The 27996-nt window shown below is 39.1% G+C and overlaps 1 protein-coding gene across 2 annotated transcripts; it reads left to right on the forward strand.

Moving 5' to 3' along the window:
• MED17 (mediator complex subunit 17) lies at positions 1-27736 on the forward strand. Of its 2 annotated transcripts, XM_046638619.1 has the most exons (12): positions 5-1524; positions 4048-4214; positions 5960-6179; positions 8619-8755; positions 8849-8933; positions 9289-9441; positions 10347-10477; positions 11500-11684; positions 14443-14580; positions 24007-24124; positions 25915-26074; positions 27142-27736. In XM_046638619.1, exons 1-12 carry the CDS (start codon positions 1275-1277, stop codon positions 27351-27353), a joined length of 1956 nt encoding a protein of 651 aa, XP_046494575.1. In that variant the 5' UTR covers positions 5-1274; the 3' UTR covers positions 27354-27736. The 2 variants fall into 2 exon arrangements, with proteins under 2 accessions (XP_046494576.1, XP_046494575.1); XM_046638620.1 differs by lacking the exons at positions 8619-8755; positions 8849-8933 and having other exon boundaries at positions 1-1524.
• The last annotated feature ends 260 nt before the right edge of the window (positions 27737-27996 follow it).

Consider the following 27996-nt stretch of genomic DNA (forward strand, 5'->3'; position numbering starts at 1 on the left):
CAGCTCAGACAGCAGATGCCCCAGCCAAACTGCACAAGTATGAGCACCTTATAAAGATTAAATGAGAAATACGTTTAAAACACTTAGCACAGTGACTGGCACAAATAGAGCCCATGATAAATATTAATCAAATTTAAAAATAAAGTATTAAAACTTTTTTAAAATTTACACATAAAGACTAGGTACAGTAGTTCTCAAACATGACTGTGCAACGGAATCAATGTTGAGCTTGCCAAAAATAGGTTCCTTTTGAAAATTCCTATCCCCCAACACACACCCACATACATTCTATTTCGGTAGAGACTGGTACCAGGGCAACCGTATTTTCCTAAATATCTTGGAAAAGTAGTTCAAAAACTTAAGTAAATCTTGGTCAGTACAAAACTTGGAAAGACTCATGATAAATACATAATTCCTTAATTAAGTAGAGTTTTGTAACATAAAATAATCCACCGTTCCCTTTGGAATTATTACTAATGAAACACTTTCTCGGGGACTCAGACTGAAGTTATACCACTGCTTCTTAATCTGTTAAAGATTATTTATTCTCAGTCACTCAGGTATGAAGTAAATATTTACTAAGCGCTTATTACGCACCAATGTCTATTATGCTTGCTGGAGATAGTCGCCGTCATGGAGTTTACAACTAAGGGGAAAACGGATTAATTATGTAGTATCATTGTAAGTAGGGATAAGCACAATAATTTTCCTCAAACTACGCCCTTACTTTACAAATCTTCAGACATGCTGTTTCTACTCTAGGTGTAAGCCCTCAGATCTCAGCATTCTCAGAGGGACTCTCATCACTAAGATCCAGGGCCCATTTATTTCCTTATCTCTACCTCTTCTCGGCCTTCTTCAGCTTGCCTTCCTCCACTTTCAAGCAAGTTAACTTTTAAAACGCAGACACCCTGGACCAGCCTCTCTAGCTCTCTGCACCCGCCCCTCGCTCCCACCGCCGGCCACGCCTCCTACAGGCCGGGAAGTTTTTCGCGACGGTGAGCTGGGAGTCACCGGAAGGGCTCGCCCGGAAGCCCGGGACGCCGGCGCCTGCCAGTTTCGTTCCAGAAGACAGCCAGCCGAGAGGGTTGGGTCGGGTACGGGGTGTGTGTATATCTCCTGCGGTGCATTCTGGGAAAGTCGCTGCGGCCTCCGCTTTGGTTCTGGCCGAAAAGCCGCGTAGGTTTCCTGACAGTCCTCAGCGGCGCCTCTGCCTCCTCCCTGGGTTTTCTGTTCGCGCGGGCGTCCTCCCGCCGCTTGTCGACGCCGCCAGCATGTCTGGGGTGCGCGCTGTGCGGATCAGCATCGAGTCGGCCTGCGAGAAGCAGGTCCAGGAGGTGGGCCTGGATGGCACGGAGACGTACCTGCAGCCGCTGTCCATGTCGCAGAATCTGGCGCGTCTGGCCCAGCGGATCGACTTCAGCCAGGGGTCGGGTTCCGAGGAGGAGGAGGCGGCGGGGCCCGAGGGCGACGCGCAGGACTGGGCGGGCGCCGGGTCCAGCGCGGACCAGGACGACGAGGAAGGTAAGGCCGTGTCTGCTGCTCGAGTCCGCGGGGCGGGTGTGGGGGTGCCGCGCCCGCCCGGGTCCTGTCATTCGGCCTCCCGCGCTAGGTGAGATGCTGAGCGTGGGAGTACTGTGAAATACGCCCGCGCGGAACAGCAACTGTGCTCGTCGTCGTTTTTTGTTTTATGCTGGACGTATAGGGGACCGCCTGACTCAATACTCCTTATCCTTCTGCAAGTTTTCCTGAGTGGGAGCGTTGAAGACACGGTCACTGGTGAAGTGTTTAAATAAGTTTTTAATAGAGCGTCTGTAACGTGGAACATTCTGTTTAAGAGCCCTGTAATTCGCATCGCCGCTTACCTCTTACTAGCCTGTGATCTTGGGCGAGTTGCTTGCTTCCCTTAGCAATGTGGCTGATAGTAACACCCACTGAAAAGAGATCTTTTTTGAGTGGAGTGTGAGATAAGGTCTGAGATAGATGAGGTAGGCTGGAGCCAAATCATGTAGAGCCATTAGGCCAGGATAAGCATTTGGCTTTTATTAGAAGGACAACTGAAAGCTTTTGAAAGATTTTAAGTAGACAGATTTAAAAGATTACTCTGAATGCTATGTAGTAAACGAATTATAGGGAAAACAAAACGGGAAAGAGGGAGGCTAGTTAGAGAATTGTAGGAAAAGTATGAGTGGTTTTTGGATTCTCATTCTTGTCAAGGATAAAAAATACAATTGTTGATTTAGTTATGTGCGCCAAACTCTGTGTAAATGGGAATTTAAAGATGTCATTTCAGGGGCCGGCCCGGTGGTGCACTGGTTAAGTTCACATGTTCCGCTTCTCGGAGGCCCGGGGTTCGCCGTTCGGATCCCCGGTGCGGACATGGCACCGCTTGGCAAAAGCCATACAGTGATAGGCGTGCCACGTACAAAATAGAGGAAGATGAGCATGGACGTTAGCTCAGGGCCAGTCTTCCTCAGCAAAAAAAAGAGGAAGATTGGCAGTAGTTAGCTCAGGGCTAATCTTCCTCAAAAAAAAAAAAAGATGTCGTTTCAAGCCAGTGGTGGTAGGACAGTTAGGGGTCCGTTTGGGAATAAAAGGTAAATACTACCTCATGCCATACACAAAAATTATTTCCACAAGGATTGAAATGCAAATGAAGAGAATAAAGCAATATTGGAAGGAAGTTATAATCCTATAACCTTAGGAGTAGGAGAGACCTTAAGCAACATAAACAAAAGTTATAAAGGAAAGGATAGATATATTCATCACATAAAATTTAAAGATAATAATGGAAAGATGCCATAAAAAGTAAAAAGATAAATGACAGACTGGGTAAAGAATTTGCAACCCCTATAACACACAAGTGCTTGATATCCCCTGTATTCCAAGAATCGCTTCAAACTGAAAAGAAAAAAACAACCCATTGGAAAAATGGGCCGAAGATAGAAACAGTCATCTCACGGAGGAAAGACTTCAGATGCCCCTAGTAGGGAGAGGCAAATGAAAACATCGTTAAGATACTATTTTCATGCATAAGAGTAGCAGAAATTTAAGAGATTGTTAATATCCACTGTCGGGAGCGTGAATTGGTAGAACCTTTTTGAAAGACAGTTTGGCAGTTTAGTATGTGTCACAATTTTTAAATGTGTCTCTCTTTTGACCCATTAATATCATGGCTAAGAATTTCACCTCCGGGAAAGGTTCTACATGTACACAGATGTGTGTTCCAGATGCTGACCGCTGCTAGCACTGTTGGAACCAATCTACATGTCCGTTAAATAGGAGTGCTTAAACTGTTGGACATTCACGCTCCAGAATATCATACACTGTTCAGGAATGAAGTAGATCTGTAATTGCTGACGTGCAAGTGTCTCTAGGACATATTAAGTGGGGGGAAAAGCAAGTATTGGAAAATGGGAGTATATGTATGTAAATGCGTAGGAAAACATTTGGAACGGTACTTCCCACCTGTTAAAAGTGATAACCTCTCAGGAGGGGAGAGAATTAAGGGTAGAGAATGAAGGAAAACTTTCACTTTTTACTCTGTAACTCTCTATTGTTTGAACTCTATATAGTGAGAATGTGTTTGTGAAATTTAATTCAAAAAATAAATTTAAAAAAATTAAGAGGTTGGAAGATACGTTAATAGTGTTTACTATCTGAGTGTTGCCATTATAGGTCATTTTTATTTTTGTACTTTTCTGTATTTTGGAAACTCTCTACAATTATTCAAGTTTTAAAAGCTAGAAGAAAAAAGCTTGTTAAAAAGACTTGCATAAATTTAAAAAGATGTTTGAATGCCTATCATGTTGTAATGTTGGATTTAACCTACAGAAGTTAGCTATCATATTTGTTTTTCCATTGTAGGAATGCTAACTTAAATGTTAAAGATTCAAGAAAGGGTGGAGAGCATGGAATAAAAGAGGGAACAATTTGAAATAAAATTCATTATTTTTTCTTTTAGTGCTTTTAAACCTCTAAATGAGCTTTCTGTCTTCTATTCAGTGTAACTAATACATTTGTATTTCTTTTTCTTTCTCGTTTCAGGGTTGGTAAAATTTCAGCCTTCCCTTTGGCCCTGGGACTCAGTGAGGAACAATTTGAGAAGTGCCCTGACAGAGATGTGCGTTCTCTATGATGTTCTCAGTATTGTTAGGGACAAAAAATTTATGACTCTTGATCCCGTCTCTCAGGATGCAGTTCCCCCAAAACAGGTATTTTTGGGCTTTATTTGAATGATGATACCATTTTATTAAGTCTCAGGACCATTTTTTAGATTGTGTCCCTATTATTCCATTTCCTTTGATGCAAAATTAAGTCCAGATGGAGATTTAAAAACTAACTGGGTCAAAACAAATGCATAAAACTGTATCTCCTTCATCTGTTATTTTATTAATATACCTGTGACTCTCAGAAAAGTTAAGTTTCATTAATAATGTAATACTTTAAAGAGCCTGGATCCTTGATCTGTAATATATTACACAAAAATGTGATGGTAAAATGGCTTTGGAGTCAGACAGACCTGAGTTTAAATCCTGCCTCTGCCCTCACTAGCCCTGTGACCTCAAACACGTTATTTTCTCTCTCGAAGTCTCAGTTTTCCCCCTCAAACTCCCTTTGCCCCCCTTTTAGGGCCAGCTTAGAAAAGTTAGAAAAGCCAAATTACAGAGGATATTGAAAGCTAGGTAGAATTGTTGAGATTTGATGAAGAGTATATGTAATTTCTGAACATGAGAAGATGAAAGGGAGGCAGAAGGATGGATTGGTGAATGAAGAATCTGAAATCAGGGAGGCCACTTAGTATGGCCTTAAGAACAACAAGCATCAGGACCAAGACCAAGTTAGCGGCATGGAGAGGAAATAATTGTTGTAAGAACCCTATTAATTGAATATAATTGCTCACATGATAATAGTTTCAGAATCTAGAAGCATTGTGCTGGAAGACTTCTTAGAGATCGTTAAGCCGGCTTCCTTCATTTTACAGAGAGAAACACTAAAGCCCAGAGCCATCTGTGATGTGTTCAGATTGCAGTAAAGCCAGTGGTTAGAGAGCCAAGATGAGAACTCTGGCTCCTCACTGATAGCCCCCTGCCTTTCTTACCATTCTGTGCTTTTCCCAGAGAGGAGTCTCCAGGAATTTCTTGAGCTCTGCAAGAACTTAGAATTAGGTTCCCTAATATGATCAAAAGATTATTGTGACATTTTTTGAAATTTCATGATTTTGACTCTTATACAACCAGAAAACTTTCTTTCATTAAACCTGGCTCTTTGGAAATATGTGTGGTTAATAAATATACAAATTGGTGGTGATTATGGATATTGATGTATGTATATATAATACATAGATTTTGATTTCTCATCAGTTTTCCAAAAATTAGCATTCAGTGAAGTACTTTTAATATTAATGCCACATGGCTTCAGTGTTAATTCCAAAGGCACTTTGGTAGCTTGCTGTAACACAGGATAATTTTACAGCTATACTCATTGGAGTCATTCATTTATTCATTAAATCAAATATGATGTGCCAGGCATTGTTCTAGGGTCTGTGGATATAGTGATTTCTGCCATCATGAAGGTTACATTCAAGCAGAGATTATAGACTTTAATCAGAAGTGTATTGAGTGCCACAAAAGAGTGAATATACACATGGGTGGGAAGTGGGGACTGGTGGTACATAAGACGGGGACCTAACCCACGCTGGCCAGAGTTGATGCAGTGGTAAGTTCTGATCTATAGTCCACTGTAGTGTGTGTGGTTTAACATCTTAACCAAAGAAATAGTTTAACGTTATTATTTTTAGAAAAAACATTATTATGTGTACTTTTTCTCCCTTCTCTTTGCATTTCGTTAATTTCTAAATTTTCTCTTGAATAATAAGTATTTTATTATTGAGAAAATGTATAATTTTAAAATCACTTAAAAATAGTACAGAAGTGTACTTTTGAATTATTTTTGATAGAATCCTCAGACATTGCAGTTGATATCTAAAAAGAAGTCACTTGCGGGAGCAGCACAGATCCTATTGAAGGGGGCAGAAAGACTGACTAAATCAGTGACTGAAAACCAAGAAAATAAGCTACAAAGAGACTTCAACTCTGAGCTTTTGAGATTAAGGCAACACTGGAAACTTAGAAAAGTTGGAGATAAAATTCTTGGAGATCTCAGCTACAGAAGTGCAGGTATAGATTATTGTTAAGAACTATGCTTTTAAACTGGAGTTTGTCAAAAAACTATACAGGGTTGAGTGTAATGTTACATGTTCTATAATCTGTTGTTTCTCAGTTACATGCTACATTTTGAAATTTTAGTTTCTGTACACGTAATGCTGAAGAAGCTGAAATTACTCTTGTCATAGCCTTATATATATATATGAGTATTTTAGATTCAATTTGAAAACCTTTTAGGTACGTTTAAAAGAAAGTTCAGAGACAGGGTTTATGTGCTAACGCACCCTGACCACAATTGACATTTTAGTCAGAAAGCAGGAGGTAGGGCTAGACTCTTCAATCAGAAGCTTACCTGTAACCCTTAAAAACTGGGCATAAAAGGAGAAAAGAGACATTTCTATTCTTCCTTATTCTTTTTTTCTCCTTTTAGTCTGCTGAGCTGTTTTCACATCCCGGGTGAAGAGAGGATGGTGAAAATACTTTGCCTTTCTCTTCCCCATTCAACCAAGGCTGCACACTAACTTAAGGAATGTATTTTCTTGGAGTATACCAAAGTTTGATCTTGAATTCATATCATTTGGTATAAATTCTTTGTCGCATTGAGCTGTAATAGCAGGTTCTAGGGTAGTCATGGTGATGTCTTTATATGAGCTGCTCAGATGTATTTAGAGGAACTATCTGGTAGGAGTTTATAAGATTCACAGATCAATGGGATAAAGGCTTTGAAAGCCAAGGGATAAAGCGAGGAGGCCTGGCTGTGATCATGAGATAGCAATAGTAGAGTGATATTTCAGAAGGATTCATTTGCCAGAGCAAGCCATCCTCATCCAGAAATTAAAGGAAGGTGAGTTGAGGTGGTTTGGTCAAGTACTGGGGGGCCTCCGTGCCTCAGCATTGATGAGAATTGGGAAATTTTAAATTCTGGAGGTAAAATCCCCTTACAAAGATGAATTCAAGATGACAGAGACATTTTTACATTTTAATAGGTGGTCTGTAGAAGCAGTACTTTCTGGCTCTGGACATTATAAGTTCTTGCCAACAAATAATTATGTACAAGTACTTTACCTAATTTCTTTCCATGGGACAGTCACCCACAGTTATACAGTCATGCGCTGCATTACGTTTTGGTCAACAGCAGACTGCATGTATGATGGTGGTCCCATAAGACTAGTACCTTATAGCCTAGGTGTGTAGTGGGCTATACCGTCTAGGTTTGTGTACGTACACTCTATGATATGCGAACAATGATGACATCGCCTAACGACACATTCTCTGGATGTATTCCCATTGTTAAGTGATGCATGACTGGACAAGGATTTGATTATATTTCTGTTTTTTGGTTTTTTGGGTTTTTTTGGTGGGTAGGTTGGTCCTGAGCTAACATCTGTTGCCAATCTTCCTCTTTTTTTCCTCCCTCCCCAAAGCCCCAGTGCATAGTTGTGTATCCTAGTTGTCAGTCATTCTAGTTCTTCTATGTGGGACGCCACCACAGCATGGCCTAATGAGCAGTGCTAGGTCCATGCTCAGGATCCGAACAAGTGAACCCCAGGCCACCAAAGCGGAGCATGGAAACTTAACCACTCAGTCATGGGCTTGGCCCCTAGATTCTGTTTTTAATTACAAAAAGATCTTGAACATCTTCTCTTGTTACAAAACAGCAGTTACATTTAAGTGCCCATTCCTCATATAATTCAGCAGCCCAGAACAACTTCCCCAAACTTCTGCACTGCACAAAAAGATATCACATAAAAATTTAGGAACTGCTTGAAAAAGAGGTAGTGTATGTTCTGTCCTTTTGTTCTTCTCTTGCTGGATTCAGAACACTTCAGTTTAAACCTTATTACAGATGCTGAGCTCCAGAAGTATTTAATCTCCGAGGTTTAAATCTGAGGAAATATGTTCTGGAAGTACATTCATTTTATCGAAACTCCATTGGAATAAAACAGTTTGGATGGCCCATGGAGTTCCTTTATAATAGTGGTACCATTAGACTAAGCAGTGTTATTTTTTTAAGGTAAATAAGTCTTTTCTCCTGCCTTCTCTCTACCCTTTGCCCACCACCCCTTCCCCTTTCCTCTGAACACATGTGTTTGTTGGGAACTTAATTTATGATTCAATGATGTGGATGTGAGTTATTATATTTTTAATAATGTACTTAATGTGTTAACTTTTTAATTTTCCTATTTTTTTTAAGTAGCCTTTATTTTATTTTTTTATTTATTTTTCCTTCTCCTCCCCAAAGCCCCCCAGCACATAGCTGTATATTTTAGCTGTGGGTCCTTCTAGTTGTGGCATGTGGGACGCCACCTCAGCATGGCTTGATGAGCGGTGCTAGGTTCACGTCCAGGATTGGAACCAGTGAAACTCTGGTCTGCCAAAGCATAGCACATGAACTTAACCATTCGGCCACAGGGCTGGCCCCTAATTTTCCTATTTTTAATACTCCATTAGGATCTCTGTTTCCCCATCACGGTACATTTGAGGTAATAAAGAATACAGATATCGATCTGGATAAGAAGATACCTGAAGATTACTGTCCCCTTGATGTTCAAATTCCTAGTGATTTAGAAGGGTCTGCATATATCAAGGTATTTGTCAGTGTATTTTTCAAGTAATTTCTTACTAATAGCCCAGAAGCTAATTTGCTAACTTTTTTCTTTCATGTTTTTATTGTCACATAGGTTTCAATTCAAAAACAGGCTCCAGACATAGGTGATCTCGGCACAGTTAACCTCTTCAAACGACCTTTGCCCAAATCCAAACCAGGTGTAGTTATGTTCCATCCTCTAACGTCTAGTCTTACCTAAGCTTACATTTACAAATAAACTGAAGATAAATATAAATAGGAAAAATAGGTACTTTGGAGTAAGAACAATTGGAAATGTACTGTTTAGAATTTGTTAATTAAGCATTAGTGAATAGCTGTAGAATCTTTTTTTTAAAGATTGAGCTTACTTACCAGTTTTTTCTGTGTAAAAGAAGAATTTTTATGTTTTGGAAAGGATATGCTGTAATACAGTGTTTTCTGAACTTTTGTCGTATGTATTCAGATCACCATTAAGCTAGTTAATACATAATATCATCAGGTAATTAATACATATTTATGTCCACTGTCTTTCAGGTTCCCCACATTGGCAGACAAAATTAGAAGCAGCACAAAACGTTCTCTTGTGTAAAGAAATTTTTGCACAGCTCTCTCGGGAAGCTGTTCAATTTAAATCACAGATCCCTCACATTGTGGTGAAAAACCAGATTATCTCTCAGCCCTTTCCAAGTAAGAGCAGCCAACCCTTTGAGATTTATAAACAGGACTTTGTGGTTTGGGGAACAGGATAAACTGGGTAGCTGTTAGGGTGTGTTGGAGGAACAGGCAGAGCAGAGAGGTAGTGCGCTGTCCGTAGCGGCAGCCTGTACAGCAGGCAACACAGACTACGCTGCTAACTCTAGGTCCTGAATAGTGTAACTCCTGGATTTTAAACAGTCTATGTTAAAAATTCGCAGTAGCAGGGCCATTATTCAGCAACAGTTGCTTTCGGGTGTCTATGCTACCACCATTGTGGAGGATTTTTCAAGGATCTTGCCTTATTGTTTAAATGAGATATCAATTAGAAAATGCTTAATTTATTAAATACCCATATATTCCTAAATTTTTGGAAGTTGAATTTTAATTATATTATTCAGAAGCAGTTAGACTTCCCTGGAGATCAATTTGTAGTTAGCTGTGCACTTGTTTTCTACATAAATTCTGAGGAGTATCTTCATAGATGTTGTCAAGGGATTGGGTTTTTGGAGTGAAAAATTCCGTCCTCGTTCTCATGGGAGCAGGGAAGAGTGTCTGTCTTGTAGTCAGTAAGACCAGATACTAACTTTCTGTGTTTTCCTTAAAAAAGGTATTTGTTTTAAATTTGAAGGCAAGAAGGAAGAAATTAATTAATATATCGTTTCTGTTCACCTCAAGGTCAGCAGCCACATCGTAGGTCAACAGAATTTGAATTGTTAAAGTACATGGTAGTTTATTATATTCATGAACAGTCTTTTTGGTGCAAAATGTTAATCATGAACCCCCTTCTTCAAGTTTAGAATGTATCTTTTGAGAATGGGCTATGACTATGCTTTATGTGTTTCTGCCTTTCCATATTTTAGGTTATTTATGTCTGTGCTACTTATTTTTATAAATAGGCTTGCAGTTATCTATTTCTTTGTGCCATTCTTCAAATGATAAGAAATCCCAAAAATCTGCTACTGAGAAGCAAAGTCCAGAGGACCATCTTTATGTCCTAGAGCATAACTTGCATCTATTAATGAGAGAGGTAAGCATACCCTGGGCAGTGAATATGCACAAGCTCCCATCTGCTGAGTCCTCATTATTCTCATAGCAGTGACATTCACTATCTGTGATGGGAAAGATCCTTGTTGTATGCTGGGGGGATACAGACATAATCAGAATACAACCTCTGTTCCCATGCAGAGCTTCTAGTGGTAGAAATAGACCAGAAGGTTTTTGGGATTTTTTTTGTATTTCTTAGGGAAACTTTTTATCTTTTGATGAGGAAGATTGACCCTGAGCTAACATCTGTACCAGTCTTCCTCCACTTTATATGTGGGTCACCACCACATCATGGCTTGGTGAGTGGTGAAGGTCTGTGCCCAGGATCCAAACCTATGAACCCAGGCCACCAAAGCAGAGCACACCAAACTTAACCACTATGCCACTGGTCCCAGCCCCTAGAAGTTTTATAGAGAGAATAAGAAACACGTGGTAAGGGTGCAGACGGATTCTGATTGGGTGTTCAGGGGAAATGTCTTGCCAGAGCCTGTGAACAGGATGGCTATTTTGGGACTAGTCTATTTACAGGTCATCTAGAACTGTGTTTCCAGAGTGCTGGTTCACAGTTGAGGCTAATTTCAAAAGAATCCCCTGGGAAACTTAATATATTCCAGCCTCCCCTGCCTCACCCCCAAATCTGGTTCAGTCTTTTGAAGATTCTTTGCTTGGTTCTGATAGGCTTCCAGGCTTGGGAACCCCTAATCTAGGACATAATGGAATAACTATGTACTGATTGCATATGTTCTGTCAGTGAGACTTACTGAAGAATATTTGTTTTTGTTCTTTAAAATAAAAATGACAGCTTGAAAAGGACCCTTCTCTTAACAAACTCGCATTATGCATGGCCTAGTAGATATTAACGTTTATCTGTGTGCCAGGATTGCCTTTATATTGGTTCACGTCCATTGCTTTTGTTTCCAAAATGTGAGCCATGCTTTGAGTGAACATTGTGTAGTATTTCACGTGTGGGTATCGGTCATTTAAAAATGGCTGTTCTTGTTACAGTTTCATAAGCAGACCTTGAGTTCCATCACGATGCCTCATCCAGCAAGTGCACCTTTCGGCCACAAGAGAATGAGACTTTCAGGTCCTCAAGCTTTTGATAAAAATGAAATTAATTCATTACAGTCCAGTGAAGGGCTTCTGGAAAAAATAATTAAACAGGCAAAGCATATTTTTCTGAGGAGCAGGTAACGATGAACAAAGTTACTGGTTTTTTAGAAACTGCATTCCTGTTTCCTTTATTAGTTATCTCCTAGACATTATTTTTGGCATGCTTTAACCCTTTTTTCCAGGGAGAGGAAGGTGGCTGCAGTGTCAGAATTTATGGTCGTAGACAGTCTTGTCAAGTTCTGGAAGACTTAGACCCCTGGCCCATGTAACTTCAGATAGTGTTTGTAACACTGGCACTGAAACTTTGAAAGACAACTGACTTGGAATGTCCCTTACAATACCATACTTTCTTCTGGAAGCTGTCCCTGAGATACTTATTGCTGAACTGATGTAAATCTTTTTTTGAAGCTTTCTATGTTTTTTGGTTGTCACACATTTTAGGACTTTGGAAGGCACTTTCCCGTATGTTGACTTACTTAATCCTTATTCTCTGGGGTAGATAGCATTAACCCATTTTTACTGATGAGAAAATTGAGGCTTAGAGAAGTTATGCATCATGCTCAAGGTGACAGAGCTAAAAAGTAGCAGTCAGGATTTATGCCAGGTCTGTGTAACTCCAAAGCTCCTTTTCTTTCTTCCATACGCATTGTTTACAAAAGAACTTGGCATGATTGGGCCTAAATAAATGTATCTTTTTCAAGTGGTAAAGGATGTTCTCCTGTTTTATTTTTGGTACTTAGTGAAGAAGCCTGTTTTCACTTCATTCGTAATTGTGCCTTGGTAGGTAGTACTCCAGACTTTCAGGCCTGGGCACACTGTTGTTCTGTACATGATACTTTATTTTTGATTTTCAGCTTTTTCCTGTTAATACAGTCATGGTTTTATTAGCGCATTATCTTGTCGTCTTAGAATTGAAACTTTTAGTAAAATTAATTAGGCAGACATATTAGAGAAGACAGCATGATTCAGTGAAAGGTGTAAGGAATTGAGGGTAAAAGATGAGTTCAAGCCAGGGCTCAGCCACTTGCCAAGTAACTTTGGGCAGGTGAGTTACTACCGCCGGCCCCGCCTATTCCTCGCTCAGCTGGAGATAAGGAGTCTGCGCTTAGGAGCAAATTGAATAATATGTGCGGAAGTTCCTTACAAACAACAAAAATATTATAAACAGTAGGTTACTGTTGTTACTTTCCTTTTGTACATTTCAATTATAAAAGCTGTTAATTTGAGTCTATTGTTAATCTTGCAAATTTGTGAGTAAGCATAAAGTTAAATATTCCTTGAAATAAATGAGGGGCATGGATATAGCTATCTTGAGAACCATTACAAATTTCAGAGTAGTAGTTATAATCTTGGAAGCAGCAAAGCTTTCAAAAATGTCCCCTTTTTTCCCTTAGGTATAGAAATCACGTTCCAATGTATCAAGCCCATCTGTGTAACACCATATCCAGTGAGACGTACTGTTAACGTGCTCATATATTTTGATATATGTGTGTCAGGGTGTGTGTATCTTTTTTAAAAACAAATCTGGGATCATTAAATTTTATACACCTGCCTTCAAAGATATTTTGATAGCTATGTAATATCCTATTATACGAATATTCCATGATTTCTTTTACCAAGTCTCAATTATTAGATATTTTAAATTTCTAGTTTGTTGATAATTGTAATGCTGAGATGAACATTCTCACATGTTTATCTGCTGTCGGAATTTTTGAGACACTGTCAGGAATCACAGAAAAAGAATAGAGAAAGTTAAGTATGGATTGAAAGAAACCAATACTCGAGCAGAAGCAGGGTCAAAGAGCAAATTCCAAGCCCATTTATGTAACAGCCCTTGTCCTTCCTTACCGGCGAGTCATTTCCTCCCATTTCCTCCTGGCTTTGCCTTCTCTTTCCAATAAAGTGCTAGAGTCGGCCCCTTAGAAACTGAGGACCTCCAGCAGTTTGGTTAGCTTCCATGGTTTAAGCTTTGTTCTAGGCAGTGGCTGATGATTAGCATATATAAAATATAAAGGAAAGGTTACTGGCTCTGGAGTTAGGTTCCCAGGTGCTGTACCCCAGCTTACAGCTCTGTAACACTAAACATTGCTCAACTGCTTTTTTCTCTTCTGGAAAATGGAGATAATAATGGTACCTACTTCACAGGGTTGTTAGTAAGATAAATGATGTAATTCAGGAAAGCACTTGCTACAATATTTGGTACATAATTAGCACTGATGAATCTTATTTCTCACTTATCATGTTTATCTTTCTTGGAGTATAAGGTTTTAATTGTACAGAAAGTCTCTCCAGCTTCTCTCTTTTTTTCCCTCCTTTTTTTAATTGAAGTATAGTTGACATACAATATCCTATTAGTTTCAGCTATACATTATAGTGATTTGACATTCTAGCTTCTCTTGAGAATGATAATTCCATTACAGTAATGGGCCTCAGCTATGGGTGTGTCCCAAGTCATTGGTTCCCAGGGATCAACTATTGATATTTATGAATGATTTATATTCTTTATAGAGCTGAGGTTATTACCCTAGAAGTGTCCTTCTCGCCTGTGTTCTCATAAGATTTCCTGAGTGGGCGAAAACAAATGGAGTTAAAAGAGAATAAAGCTGTGCATGAGAGTGTGCTGTAACAGGAAGCTGAGAACCAGCACATCAGAGCAACTTGAAGGAGGGTCTGAGAACTACATCTGACCTTGCTTGAAAATCTTTGCTTTTCAAATGGTGGTATTTCCAAAAAGTAGTCATCTGATTTTCAAATATCCATAAAATTGACGTGATTTATAATCTTATTATTTTATATGGTGACTTTCTAAAAATTTTCATTTCTTTTCTTTAAAAGAACTGCTGCAACCATTGACAGCTTAGCAAGTCGCATTGAGGATCCTCAGATACAGGCTCATTGGTCAAATATTAATGACGTTTATGAATCTAGTGTGAAAGTTTTAATCACATCACAGGGTTATGAACAAATATGCAAGTAAGTGTCAAAAAAAGTTACTCATTTAATATATTAAGCTGTTTTTTATGTATTGAGATTTTGGGTTTTTGCTAGGATGGCGTAACATTCCAGTAAATTATATCAACTGTAGAGTTTTTGTAAGAATTAGAGGTAAAAATGTCTAAAATAGTCTCTATTAGGTAAATGTCACATTTTTAAGCTATGGTGGCAAATGAACCTCAGCATTGAGCAGAAAGCTGCCATGCCTCCTGAGACTGTGTTCTGCTTCCATTCTTGCCGTTGAGGCTGTGCTGAGTCTAAGACATTTGAACGGAGTGGGGTCATTTATATTAGAGCCTATACTCTCCATATGGTGCCTAAAACAGCCTCGGTTTTTTGTTTTTTTTTTTTCAAAAACATATGCATTTATTTTAAATTCAAAAAAATTCTTATGTATTATTACTTGTCCTTTTAAATTTTTTAAATTATTTTATTGAGGTCATAATAGATTATAGCATTGTGAAGTTTCATTTGTACGTTATTATTTGTCAGTCACCATATATATGTGTCCCTTGACCCCAACCCCCTTCCCCTCTGGTAACCACTAATCTATTCTCTTTTTCCATGTGTTAGTTTATCTTCCACATATGAGTAAAATCATGCGCTGTTTGGCTTTCTCTGTCTGACTTATTTTGCTGCTGCTTTATCCAGTCATCAGTCGATGGGCACTTGGGTTGCTCCACATCTTGGCTGTTGTGAATAATGCTGCAGTGAACATAGAGGTGCATAAGTCTCTTTGAATTGTTGATTTCAAGTTCTTTGGATAAATACCGGGAGTGGGATATCTGGGTCATATACTATTTCTGTTTTTAAATTTTTGAGAAATCTCCATACTCTTTTCCATAGTTGTTGCACCAGTTTGCATTCCCACCAGCAGTGTATGAGGGTTCCCTTTTCTCCATATCCTCTCCAACGTTTGATATTTTTTGTCTTGGCGATCACAGCCATTCTAATGGTGTAAGGTGATATCTTAGTGTAGTTTTGATCTCCCTTGCCCTAATAATCAGTGATGTTAAACAACTTTTCATGTGCCTGTTGGCTATCTATCTATCTTCTTTCAAAAATGTCTGTTCATATCCTCTGCCCATTTTTTGGTCAGTTTGTTTTTTTGTTGTTGAGATGTATGAGTTCTTTATATATTTTGGAGATTAACCCCTTGTCAGATATATGATTTGCAAATATTTTCTCCATGTTGGTGGGTTGTCTTTTCATTTTGATCCTGGTTTACTTTGCCTTGCAGAAGCTCTTTAGTCTGATGATGTCCCACTTGTTTATTTTTTCTTTTGTTTCCCTTGACCGAGTAGTCATGGTATTTGAAAAGATCCTTTTAAGACCAATGTTAAAAAGTGTACTGCCTATATTTTCTTCTAGGAGTTTTATGGTTTCACGTCTTACCTACAAGTCTTTAATCCATTGTCAGTTAAGTTTTCTGTATGATGTAAGATAATGGTCTGCTTTCATTCTTTTGCATGTGGCTGTCCAGGTTTCCCAACACCATTTGTTGAAGAGACTTTCCTTTCTCCATTCTATGTTCTTAGCTCCTTTGTCAAAGATTAGCTGTCCATAGATGTGTGGTTTTATTTCTGGGCTTTCAGTTCTGTTCCATTGATCTGTGTGTCTGTTTTTGTACCAGTACTGTACTGTTTTGGTTACTATAGTGTTGTAGTATATTTTGAAGTCAGAGATTGTGATACCTCCAGCTGTGTTTATTTTTTTTTCTCAGGATTGCTTTAGCTGTTCAGGGTCTTTTGTTGCCCCATATGAATTTTAGGATTCTTTGGTCTATTTCTGTGAAGAATGTCATTGGGATTCTTAGTGGGATTGCATTGAATCTGTAGATTGCTTGGGTAGTATGGACATTTTAACTATGTTTATTCTTCCAATCCATGTGCATGGAATCACTTTCCATTTCTTTGTCATCATTGATTTCTTTCAATAATGTCTTATAGTTTTCATTGTATAGGTCTTTCACCTGTTTGGTTAAATTTATTCCTAGGTATTTTATCCTTTTTGTTGCAGTTGTATATGGGATTGTATTCTTGAGTTCTCTTTCTGTTAATTCGTTATTAGAGTATAGAAATGCAACTGATTTTTGTAAGTTGATTTTGTATCCTGCAACTTTGCTGTAGTTGTTAATTATTTCTAATAGCTTTCTGATGGATTCTTTAAAGTTTTTTATATATAAAATCATGTCATCTGCAAACAGTGGGATACCTTTTATTTGTTTTTCTTGCCTAATTGTTCTGGCCAGAACCCCCAGTACTGTGTTGAATGAGTGGCAAGAGTGGGCACCCTTGTCTTGTTCCTGTTCTCAGAGGGATGGCTTTCAGTTTTTCCCCATTGAGTACAATGTTGGCTCCGGGTTTGTCATATATGGCCATTATTATGTTGAGGTACTTTCCTTCTATACCCATTTTATTGAAAGTTTTTATCATAAATGGATGTTGGATCCTGTCAAATGCTTTCTCAGTATCTGTTGAGCTGATCATGTGATTTTTATTCCTCATTTTGTTAATGTGGTGTATCACATTGATTGATTTGCAGATGTTAAACCATCCCTACATCCTTGGTATAAGTCCCACTTGATCATGCTGTATGATTCTTTTAACATATTGCTATATTTGATTTTCCAATATTTTGTTCAGGATTTTTACATCTATGTTCATCAGTGATATTCACCTGTAGTTTTCCTTCTTTGTGTTGTGCTTGTCTGGCTTTGTGATCAGGGTGATGTTGGCCTCATAGAATATGTTAGGAAGTGCTCCGTATTCTTCAATTTTTTGGAATAGTTTGAGAAGGAAAGGTGCTAAATCTTTGAATGTTTTGTAGAATTCTCCGGAGAAGCCATCTGGTCCTGGACTTTTATTTTTGAGGAGGCTTTTTTTTTCTGAGGAAGATTGTCACTGAGCTAACATCTGTGCCAATCTTTCTCTATTTTATGTGAGATGCTGCCACAGCATGGCATGATGAGAGGTGGTAGGTCTGCGCCCTGGCTCCAAACCTGCGATTCCTGGGCTCCTGAAGTGGAGCATACAAACTTAACCACTATGTCATGGGGCCGGCCTTTTCCAGGGTTTTAATTACTTTTTCAGTCTCTTTACTTGTGATTGGTCTATTCAAATTCTCTGTTTCTTCTTGGTTCAGTTTTCGGAGGTTGTATGAGTTAAAGAATTTATCCCTTTCTTCTGGATTGTCCAATTTGTTGGCATATAGTTTTTCATAGTATTCTCTTATAATCCTTCGTATTTCTGTGGTATCCATTGTAATTTCTCCTCTTTCATTTCAATTTTATTTATTTGAGACTTCTCTCTTTTTTGCTTAGTGAATCTGGCTAAAGTTTTGTCAATTGTATCTTCTCAAAGATCCTTTCTACTGTTTTTTGGTTTCAATTTTTATTTATTTGTACTCCAATTTTTATTATTTCCCTCCTTCTGCTGACTTTGGGCTTTGTTTGTTCTTCTTTTTCTAGTTCTCTTAGGTGTAGTTTAAGATTACTTATTTGGGATTTTTCTCATTTGTTAAGGTGGGCCTGGATTGCTATCAGTTTCCCTCTTAGAACCACTTTTGCTGCATCCCATGTGAGTTGGTATGGTATATTTTCATTTTCATTTGTCTCCAGATGTTTTTTGATTTCTTCTTTAGTTTCTTCATTCGTCCATTGGTTGTTCAGTAGCATGTTGTTTAGTCTCCACATATTTGTCACTTTCCTAGCTTTTTTCTTGTAGTTGATTTCTAGTTTCATAGCATTATGGTCAGAAAAGAGGCTTGGTATGATTTCAGTCTTCTTAAAATTTATTGAGGTTTGCCTTGTTTCCCAACATATGGTCTATCTTTGAGAATGTTCCATGTGCACTTGAGAAGAATGTGTATTCTGCTGATTTTTGATGGAGTGTTCTGTATATTTCTATTAAGTCCATCTGGTCTAGTTTTTCATTTAATTCCACTGTTTCCTTTTGACTTTCTGTCTAGATGATCTGTCTGTTGTTGTAAGTGGGTATTGAGGTCCCCTACTGTTACTGTATTTCTGTTAATTTCTCCTTTTAGGTCTGTTAATAGTTGTTTTATGTACTTTGGTGCTCCTGAATTAGGTGCACATATATTTATAAGTGTATGTCCTCTTGGTGGAATGTCCCTTTTATCATTATATACTACCCCTGTTTGTCTCTCATTGCCTTTTTGATCTTGAAGTCTGCTTTGTCTCATATACATATGGCAACACCTGCCTTCTTTTGTTTAACATTGGCTTGGAGCATCATCTTCCATCCCTTCACCCTGATCCTATGTTTGTCTTTAGAGGTGAGATGTGTTTCCTGGAAGCAGCATATTGTTGGGTCTTGTTTTTTAATCCATTGAGCCACTCTGTCTTTTAACTGGAAAATTCAATCCATCAACATTTAGAGTGATTATTGATATATAAGGTCTTAATACTGCCATTTTATCACTCGTTTTCTGGTTGTCCTGTATTTCCCTTGTTTCCTGTGCTGTGTATCTCCGACTGCCAGTTCAGTTTGGTGTTTCCCTATGATGGTTTTCTCAGTTTTCTCTATATTTTACATTTGTATCTCTGTTCTGATTTTTTGTTTAGTGGTTACTGTGAGGTTTATATAAAAGACATCATAGATGAGATGGTCTGTTTTCTGATAGCCTCTTATTTCCTTAGTGTAAGTAGGTTCTGTCTCATTGCTCTTCCCTGTTTAAGTTATTGGTGTTACAGACTTACTCGATTTTGTGTTGGGAGTTTGCAATTTAAATGAAGTGATTGTAGTTATTTTTGATGAATTCCTTCCTGTTTTCTTTAATGTTATAATTGTTTGCTAACCTGTTCTGATAGAGAGCAGCAATTTTCTGATTTTGTCTACCTGTTTATTTCCTTTGAAACTTCTTTCTTCTTTTTTTTTCAGGTATGAGGGCCTTCTTGATCATATCTTTGGGGGGGGGTGGTGGCTTGTGGCAATGAACTCTCTCAGCTTTTGTTTATCTGGGAAAGTTTTTATTTCTCCATCATATCTGAAGGATAATTCAGATCATATCCAAGGCTGGGTAGAGTATTCTTGGCTGAAAGTTTTTGTCTGTCAGAATTTTTTAATGTATCATTCCACTCTCTCCTAGCCCGTAAGGTTTCTGCTTAGAAATCCACTGAAAGCCTAATAAGGATTCCTTTGTAGGTTATTTCTTCTGCCTTGCTGTCCATAATATTTTTTCTCTGTTATTTATTTTTGCCAGTTTTACTAATATATGCTTGGAGGTCTTTTTACATTGATGTAATTAGGAGTTCTATTAGCTTTGTTTACATGTAATTCCAGCTCCTTCCCCAGGTTTGGGTTGTTCTCAGCTATGATTTCTTTGAACAAGCTCTCCGCTGCTTTCTCCCTCTGAAATACCTGTAATCTTTATGTTGCATTTCCTTATTGAGTCAGATGTTTCTTGGAGAATTTCTTGTTTCTTTTTAGTCTTAGTTTTCTCTCCTCCTCCGTCTACAGCATTTCTGTATTTCTGTCCTCTAAACTACTGACTCTGTCCTCCACAATATCAGATCTGTTTTTTAAAGACTCCAGATTTTTCTTTTCTTTTTTATTTTTGAGGAAGATTAGCCCTGAGCTAACTGCTGCCAATCCTCCTCTTTTTGCTGAGGAAGACTGGCCCTGAGCTAACATCTGTGCCCATCTTCCTCTACTTATATGTGGGACGCCTACCACAGCATGGCTTGCCAAGCGGTGCCATGTCTGCACCCGGGATCAAAGCTGGCACACCCCGGGCCACTGAGAAGCAGAACATGCGCACTTAAGCGCTGTGCCACTGGGCTGGCCCCTAAGATTTTTCTTTCTCTTTCATTGTTTTTTTCATCTCCAACATTTCTGATTGGTTTTTTCTTTTATAGTTTCAATCTCTTTTTTGAAGAATTCCTTCTGTTCATTAATTTTATTCCTGAAATCATTGAACTGTCTTTCTGAGTTTTCCTGTAACTCTCTGAGTTTCTTTATGATAACTATTTTGAATTCTGTCATTTAGATTGTAGATTTCTGTGCCTTCAGGATTGATTTCTAGGTACTTGTCATTTTCCTTCTGGTCTGGAGTTTTAATATACCTTTTCATGCTATCTGATGGAGTGGACTTCTTCCATACCATAATGGTAGTATGTGGCCACAGATTCCACCTGCCACCACTGGGGGAGGCAGGAGCTGTGTTTTCTGACCCTTCTGTGACCCCTGGCAGATGTGCCTGTCTCTTGGAAGCTGTGCCGACAGGGCTCATCTGCATTTGTCCACTGGTTGCTACTCCTCTACACATGTATGTGGAGGTGCTCTGGCAGGGATCCCCTGTTCTGGCTGACCAGCTGAGCTGGTGCACCAGGCAGGATGGGGAGGATGGACGCTTTCTTTTGCGTGCACGCACACCCCTGGCTCTGCACTCACTGTCTGTCCGCTTGGGCTGCTCGGGTTGGTGTGGACACCCCCACAATTGATTACCTGCCTCTGTGTGGAGCATTCTCACAGGCTGGGTGGCAACTCTGAGAATGCAGGTGTTTTCACAGAGGGCTGCCTTTCTTCCCTTCTCCTCTCAGTTTTATGCACTGGCTGCCACACGAGGTCTCACACCCTAGATCGCTGCTGCTTGGGAGGGAGAGGAGGTCTCCTTACATCCTTCCACTGCCTCCCAGGGGAGGGGTCCAGCTCTCCCACCTTCAGATATATGGCTGTTTGGATCTCTCAGGCATCTGTTGTATTGTGTGAATGTCCTCTGTTGGTTTATGAATGTCCTTTTTTTTGTATCTTAGGTGGGAGAGACTAAGGGGAGAGCAATCACAATTACAAATTAATATATGAAGAAGAGATTGGTGGTTGCCAGAGGTGGGGCTGGGTGAAATGTGTGAAAGTGTTCAAGGTGCAAACTTCCAGTTATAAGTAAGTGCTGGGGAAGTAATGTACAGCATGATGACTATTGGTTAATAATACTCTATTGTAGATTTGAAAGTTTCTAAAAGAGTAGATCTTAGAAGTTCTCATCACAAGGGAAAAAAAGGGTAGTATGTCTGGTGATGAATGTAAACTAATTGGAGTGACTTGGGAGTGTGGTAGGAGAGTCAGTGTTGAATATAGATGAAACAAGTTTGGTGTGAGTTTTTAACTGTTAGGCTGTGTAATGGGGTCATCAGCTTTCGTTGTACTCCACTTTTGTTTGCGTTTAAAATTTCCCGTAATAAAAAGTTAAGAGAGTGAGCACAAAGGAGATGGGAACAGAAGTTACCAGCATTGAGTTGTTTGCATCTAGAACTAAGACCAACCAATTTATTGGATTATGGAGTTATGGTTACAGAACTCAGTGTAAATGTTCTAAACTTCTGTGAAGAAAGGTTAGAGATGATGTAGTCTTGATAGAGTCAGGAGGGAAGAGGAAGTAGAAAGAAGTAGTAGAATGCCCTTCCTCATCTTTTGTAGCTGGGGCATCTTATGCTGTTTAAAGTTGGAAGTAATTCTATTTCTTAGAACGCCCCAGAAGCAAGCCTTGAAAACTCTTTCTTACATATCCTTCTAGGAAAATCTATACATTTACAAGCATATATATCTTACCTGCACCCTGCCTCCTTTACACAATATTGCATGCTTTTAAAAAATGAATTATAGTTTATATAACATAAAATTCACCATTTTAAAGTTTACAGTTTAGTGGTTTCTAGTATATTCCCTATGTTGTATAACTATCATGGCTATCTAATTCCAGAACATTTCCATCACCCAAAAAGAAATCCTGTACCCATTAGCAATCATTCCCAATTTGTGTGCTTTTGTTACTTGGTAGTATTGTATTGGTGAATAAGCATTCCTTATCAGCACATACAGATCTACTTCATTCTTTTTTACAGCTTTATTGTGTTCCATTGTATGTACCGAGACTTTTAATCAGCCTTCTATTGATGAACATTTTAGTTGGATGCCAGCAAAATAATTTGTACAAGTGCAAGTATATCTACAGGATAAAGTCCTACAAGTGTAATTACTGGGTCAAAAAATAAGGACATTTAAATTTTTGATTAATGTTACCAGATTGCTTTCCAAAGTAGTTGCCACAACTCTGCTGTGACAAGAATTCCTCTTCCCTCTTACCCTTGTTTTAAAGAAGAATTTTAAAAATTTGATTAAAATTTTAAGTTTCTTTCTTTCTTTTTTTTTTGGTGAGGAAGATTGTCCCTGAGCTAACATTGGTGCCCATCTTCCTCTATTTTGGATGTGGGATGCCTGCTACAGCATGGCTTCACAAGCAGGGCATAGCTCTGTACCCAGGATCCGAACTGGCGAACCCCTGGCCGCCAAAGTGGAACGTATGAACTTAACTGCTGCACCACTGGGCCGGTCCCAAGTTTTTTCCTTTAAGCCTTCTGAATTTGTGTTTTTCTTTGAAAGAAATATGTAAACTTTAATTCATCAAAATTACGATTTTATGCAGACAATTGCCAAAGTGTTTTATTCCTAAATATTTACTGTAAAGTTAGAAAAAATGTGGAAAGATATAATGCTATTTTTTTTTTTGCATTTGTTCATCTAGATTATTTGATTTGGGGGATTTTGTGTTTCTGGTACGTGTCATATGCTAAAAATTTGTAAATTGGTTTGAAACACTGTCATGATCTGCATGTTATTCGTTGGCTATTTTACAAGTTTGTTTGACCTACGTCAAGTTTAAATAGAGTGTACATACCCTGACTTGTTTGCTGATTATTTCAGGAAAGGGTGAAAAGATAACAAAACTTTGCATTTCTGTGTGAAAAGGGAACTCTCTAGCTCTGGTCCCTTAGTAACTGGGTGAGGAAAGATGCCATCTGTGTAGTATACTAGGTGACATTGCTTATGACAAAAATGATCCCAAATTAGTAAAATGGATCTAGACTGGGAGGAATTATAAATACCTGACAGGGATACCTTTGTGCTTTCCTAGATAGGGGGACTTCTAAAACTGGGCAGTGTCTCTTTTGGGGACCCTGGAAACCACACCTCTAGAGTTGTTAAAAGAGCATGCGGCTCCTGTGAGGAATGCAGTTTCTAAGTCAAGCCGTCCCACACATACCCCCTGTGGATCTCCTCTCACTGCACTGCTGCTGTGTAGACAGCTGCATGTCCTGCTGCAAGGACTGCCATAGAAGAGGAGCACATGGTGTTGGCTGTCTGGCAGGCTGTAGCTCCTCTGCTATGTCCTTCTGAGGAGACTGGTGCCCGGTGTGGCCTGTGGTAGTCTGGTGGAAGTCTGACGGTTTAGCTGAACCTAAGAAAATCCTACTCCATCATGGGTGTTGGTGTAGGTTATTAAAACTCTCTGTTACCTTCTTTTTCTTTGATATTAAGTTTTAATGTTTGTGGCATCGTATAAGGTAATTTTGAACATTTCTGATTTTAAGTATGTTTGTCTGTAAAGGTCCATTCAGCTGCAGTTGAATATCGGAGTTGAGCAGATTCGAGTTGTACACAGAGATGGAAGAGTAATTACACTGTCCCATCAGGAGCAGGAGCTCCAGGATTTCCTGCTGTCTCAGGTAATAGTTGCAGACCACAAGTCCTGAGTCCCTTCCTCTGATGACCATTAAGAAGTAAAATATAGTAAATTATAAAAAGAAACCATTTTTTCTGCCATCTTATTTATTTTCCAGTACACATTTTGCAATCTCTTGGTTAATTGAAAATGTCGATAAAGTATCCTAGATTTGTTTCCACTTAGTGAGATGAAGGACCAGTTTTGAGACTAGAAAACTTTTTTTATTTCTCATTTTGCCAATGTTTACAACCCCTCCAGGACCACACGAAAGTGGACAAGTATTAACCCAAGAAAGCCAGAGAAAGGGAGATCAGATACAAAACTGTAGTGACCATTCTCCATAGTAAATGGAATATTTTCATCTTAAGCCCTAAGAAAGAGTTTCTCCTGTTAAGGGCAGAATGGAAAGTGCTGGGTTCTGGTCCCACTCCACCCCAAACTTGCTTTGTGACATGGGACAAATTTCTGCACCTGTCTTTCCTCATCTGTAAAGTAAGAACAGTATTTTTCCTGCCTTCTTCATGGAGTTGTGATGATCCACTGAAATACTGAGTTATGGGAGAAAGGGGAGGTTTTGAAATGCTAATGTATCTTTCACATAAAACATATATTTATATTTTACATAAAATTAACAAAAAAATACTGACAGTCTCCATCCTACAGGCGATAATCTTTTATACTGACCTGCTTTGATGCCAGGTAAATAAAACGCATTTGTGAGGTATAGCACCTCTTGGTTGATTACACCTAAAATGGCTTTGGTCGACTTAAGGACACACACAAACACACACTGTATTGGAAAGCAATTGAGTAGCTCCCAGAATTGACGGGAAGTCTAGAGAACAAGGCTTGCAGACGGATGGGGATAAAAGGAAGTGAGATGGTGAGAACCACAACCAGGGGGATGCCACTGTTGCCATCCTGGCACTGCTGCCTTCACTCTGAATTGCCCCTGGGTGTTAGTCAGGGTCTTAACATGAAGTAGTGGCATATGCAGGATAATTTCAGGAGGGTCTCTTTACAAAAGTGTGGGTGTAGCAGAACCATCAGGGAAAGTGTGGTAACCTGCTGATACTAGTAACCAGGTCTGAGGGGTTTAGTAGTCAGCAGTCCAAAGCCAAAGGGATATGGGTAGGGACAGATTGTAGGTTACCTAAAGGGGAGAGTCACATAGAACAGGCCACCTTGAGAAGACCAGCAGCCTTTTATCAGGGATACAACCAGCCTAGATAACCTCACAGGGAGGGTACCAGGGGAATAAATGCCCTGACCTCACTCTCCTCCTTGCTGTCCTACTGGCCCCGGTGGCATGGCTCCCATTACCTGGGTGGCTCCCATTATCTGAACCCAACCTGAAGCCGGAGGACATAGAAAGCTGTTAGTGTAACTATACGGATCAACCTGCCAGGGCAGAGTAGGGTGGAGGGTGGATTTGAAGGGGTCACTGGAAGATACTCAGCACACCGTGCTGCTTTTAATGTTGTTCCACGTTCACTGATCCAGGTGGGAGTTTCCATTTGGCCAAGTTTAGGTCATATGCCCGTGCTCAAGCTGCCAGTGGACAGGGAGAGCATCGGACTATTTTAGCCTCTGTAGTGGAAGGTGGGGTCCTGCTCCCCACCCACCCCCCGGCAGTATTCACACAGGGGAGGGTTCCTCAAATGTAAGATGGGGTTCCTGTGCCAGGCAGTGAAAAACCCAACGAAAGTTTACTTTACATTCATGATGTCAAGTCACTGCAAAGTAAAAGTCCATGCTGATTGTCAGCAAAGTTTCCTTTTCCATTCACAGATGTCACAGCATCAGGTGCATGCGGTTCAGCAGCTAGCCAAGGTTATGGGCTGGCAAGTACTTAGCTTCAGTAATCACGTGGGACTTGGGCCCATAGAGAGCATTGGCAATGCCTCTGCCATAACTGTGGCCTCCCCGAATGGTGACTACGCTATTTCAGGTAATACTTTCTGCTTCTTTGAATGTGAAGAGAGCTTTGGGAGTTTGGCCTTAACATGTAGCTTTAATAGTTCCGTATACCTAAGAGTAATTTATCTCTACAATAAGTGAGTTCATGTAGTAGGTATGCTGAGCATTTATCTGACCATGGTGGTTATTCAGAGCAACAGAGTATTACCTCTTTCTAGTATTTATAACAAATGTTTTGCTTAGCAACATATTTTCCTAGGAGATCATCTGAACACTGCCATCAGCATTGTTCCTCCTGCAGATCAGAACATTTAAGGGATATGTGCTTTTAAAAAAGTGCTGCTGCAAATAGGCAAGAATATTACCTGATCCTAAAGATGGCAAAGGAATGGAGCTGCGAGGAAAGGTGTCTTATGAAGCACCTGCTATGAACAGGGCACTTTAATAGGCAGTTACACATATTATCTAGTTAAAAATTATATTTGGAGTGCTTATGGTTTTAGTATGGTCTTTTCTAATATCTGCTCTAAATATTTTAAAAATTGGGTAATTAGAAATTGTTCCCCACAGGATCACAGCTTGTGAATGTGTAGGCTTGGTCATTGCCAGGTCTTAACTGATAAGAATTTCAAAATACACTTTTCTCCTATCCTGAGTAATAAAGCCTTATTGAGCCCTGCAGTTCTTAATGCAGAATAACCTTTCCTTCATTCCTCTCAATCCTGATTCTGAACATTTGAGTTTCATTGGACGGTAGGTGTACATTAACCAACTCAGTGAATGACTGGGTTATCAAATAATGTTTTAGAAAAACTAAATTGGTGATTTTCTGAAAATATATAGGACATTTGCCTTTCCTAAGCCAGAATTCATCTTGCCTCATTTTTATAGCACAAACAGAAATTCATGAATATTTGTACCAGCCTAGAATATGTAATTTTTTTTTTAGCATATTGTAACTGAAAAGCAGTTTTAAACAAAAACTTTCAAGTTAGTAGACTGAGAAGGTTTTTGTATTCATGGTAGAATGAAGTGGGATCTACCCTTGTTTCCTAGTTTGGAAAATGAGTGTGTTGATATTTTGGTTTTGTTCCACAGTTCGTAATGGCCCTGAAAGTGGCAGCAAGATTATGGTTCAGTTTCCCCGTAACCAATGTAAAGACCTTCCAAAAAGTGACGTTTTACAAGATAGCAAATGGAATCATCTTCGTGGACCATTCAGAGAGGTTCAGTGGAATAAAATGGAAGGTCGAAACTTTGTTTATAAAATGGAGCTGCTTATGTCTGCACTTAGCCCTTGTCTGCTATGATTTTTTCCAGAACAGTTTTCAGAATTTTTTTTCCAGTGAAGTTTCCAGAAACTTTGATTTGAGATGTCTGCAGATCAACTATAAGCACAAGGAAAAGAAATCTTCCAAAGGAGTATTGTTTTAAAAAAATAATAATTAGCAAGTGTTTACCAAGCATTTTGAAACCTTTCGCTTTATAAGTGACAAGTGCTTTGAAATGCGGTTTACATACAGTTATAGGGTATACATATGGAGAGATGTAAAATAATACTTTTTTTTATGCAGTTAACTTGAAATGTTACTAACTTACGGGTTTGAATTTGCTTTTTAAAATATTCCTTCGATGTTGACATCAAATAAAGCATATGGTTAAAAATTCCAGACGCTTTCTGAACTCTTAACAACCTAAGTGAGTTGTGGCTTTAATTGACCCGTCTCATTCCACTGTTTGTTAAAAAGATTGCTTAAGAATATGTAAACACTCTTATAACCCAGCTTTCATGCAAGAACTCACTCACACAGAGAGAAGCAGATCCCTTCCCTGAAATGTAACGAAGTACATGCCCACCGAAGGAGCTGAGCCTCCCTTCCCTGCCAGAGCTGTGAAAGCTGCTCTTGTATAAATAAGTGCAGTACTCGCCTCCAGTTGTCTTTGTGCGTGCCG

The sequence above is a fragment of the Equus quagga genome, chromosome 14 (genome assembly GCF_021613505.1).
Source record: "Equus quagga isolate Etosha38 chromosome 14, UCLA_HA_Equagga_1.0, whole genome shotgun sequence".
Taxonomy (NCBI): Eukaryota; Metazoa; Chordata; class Mammalia; order Perissodactyla; family Equidae; genus Equus; species Equus quagga.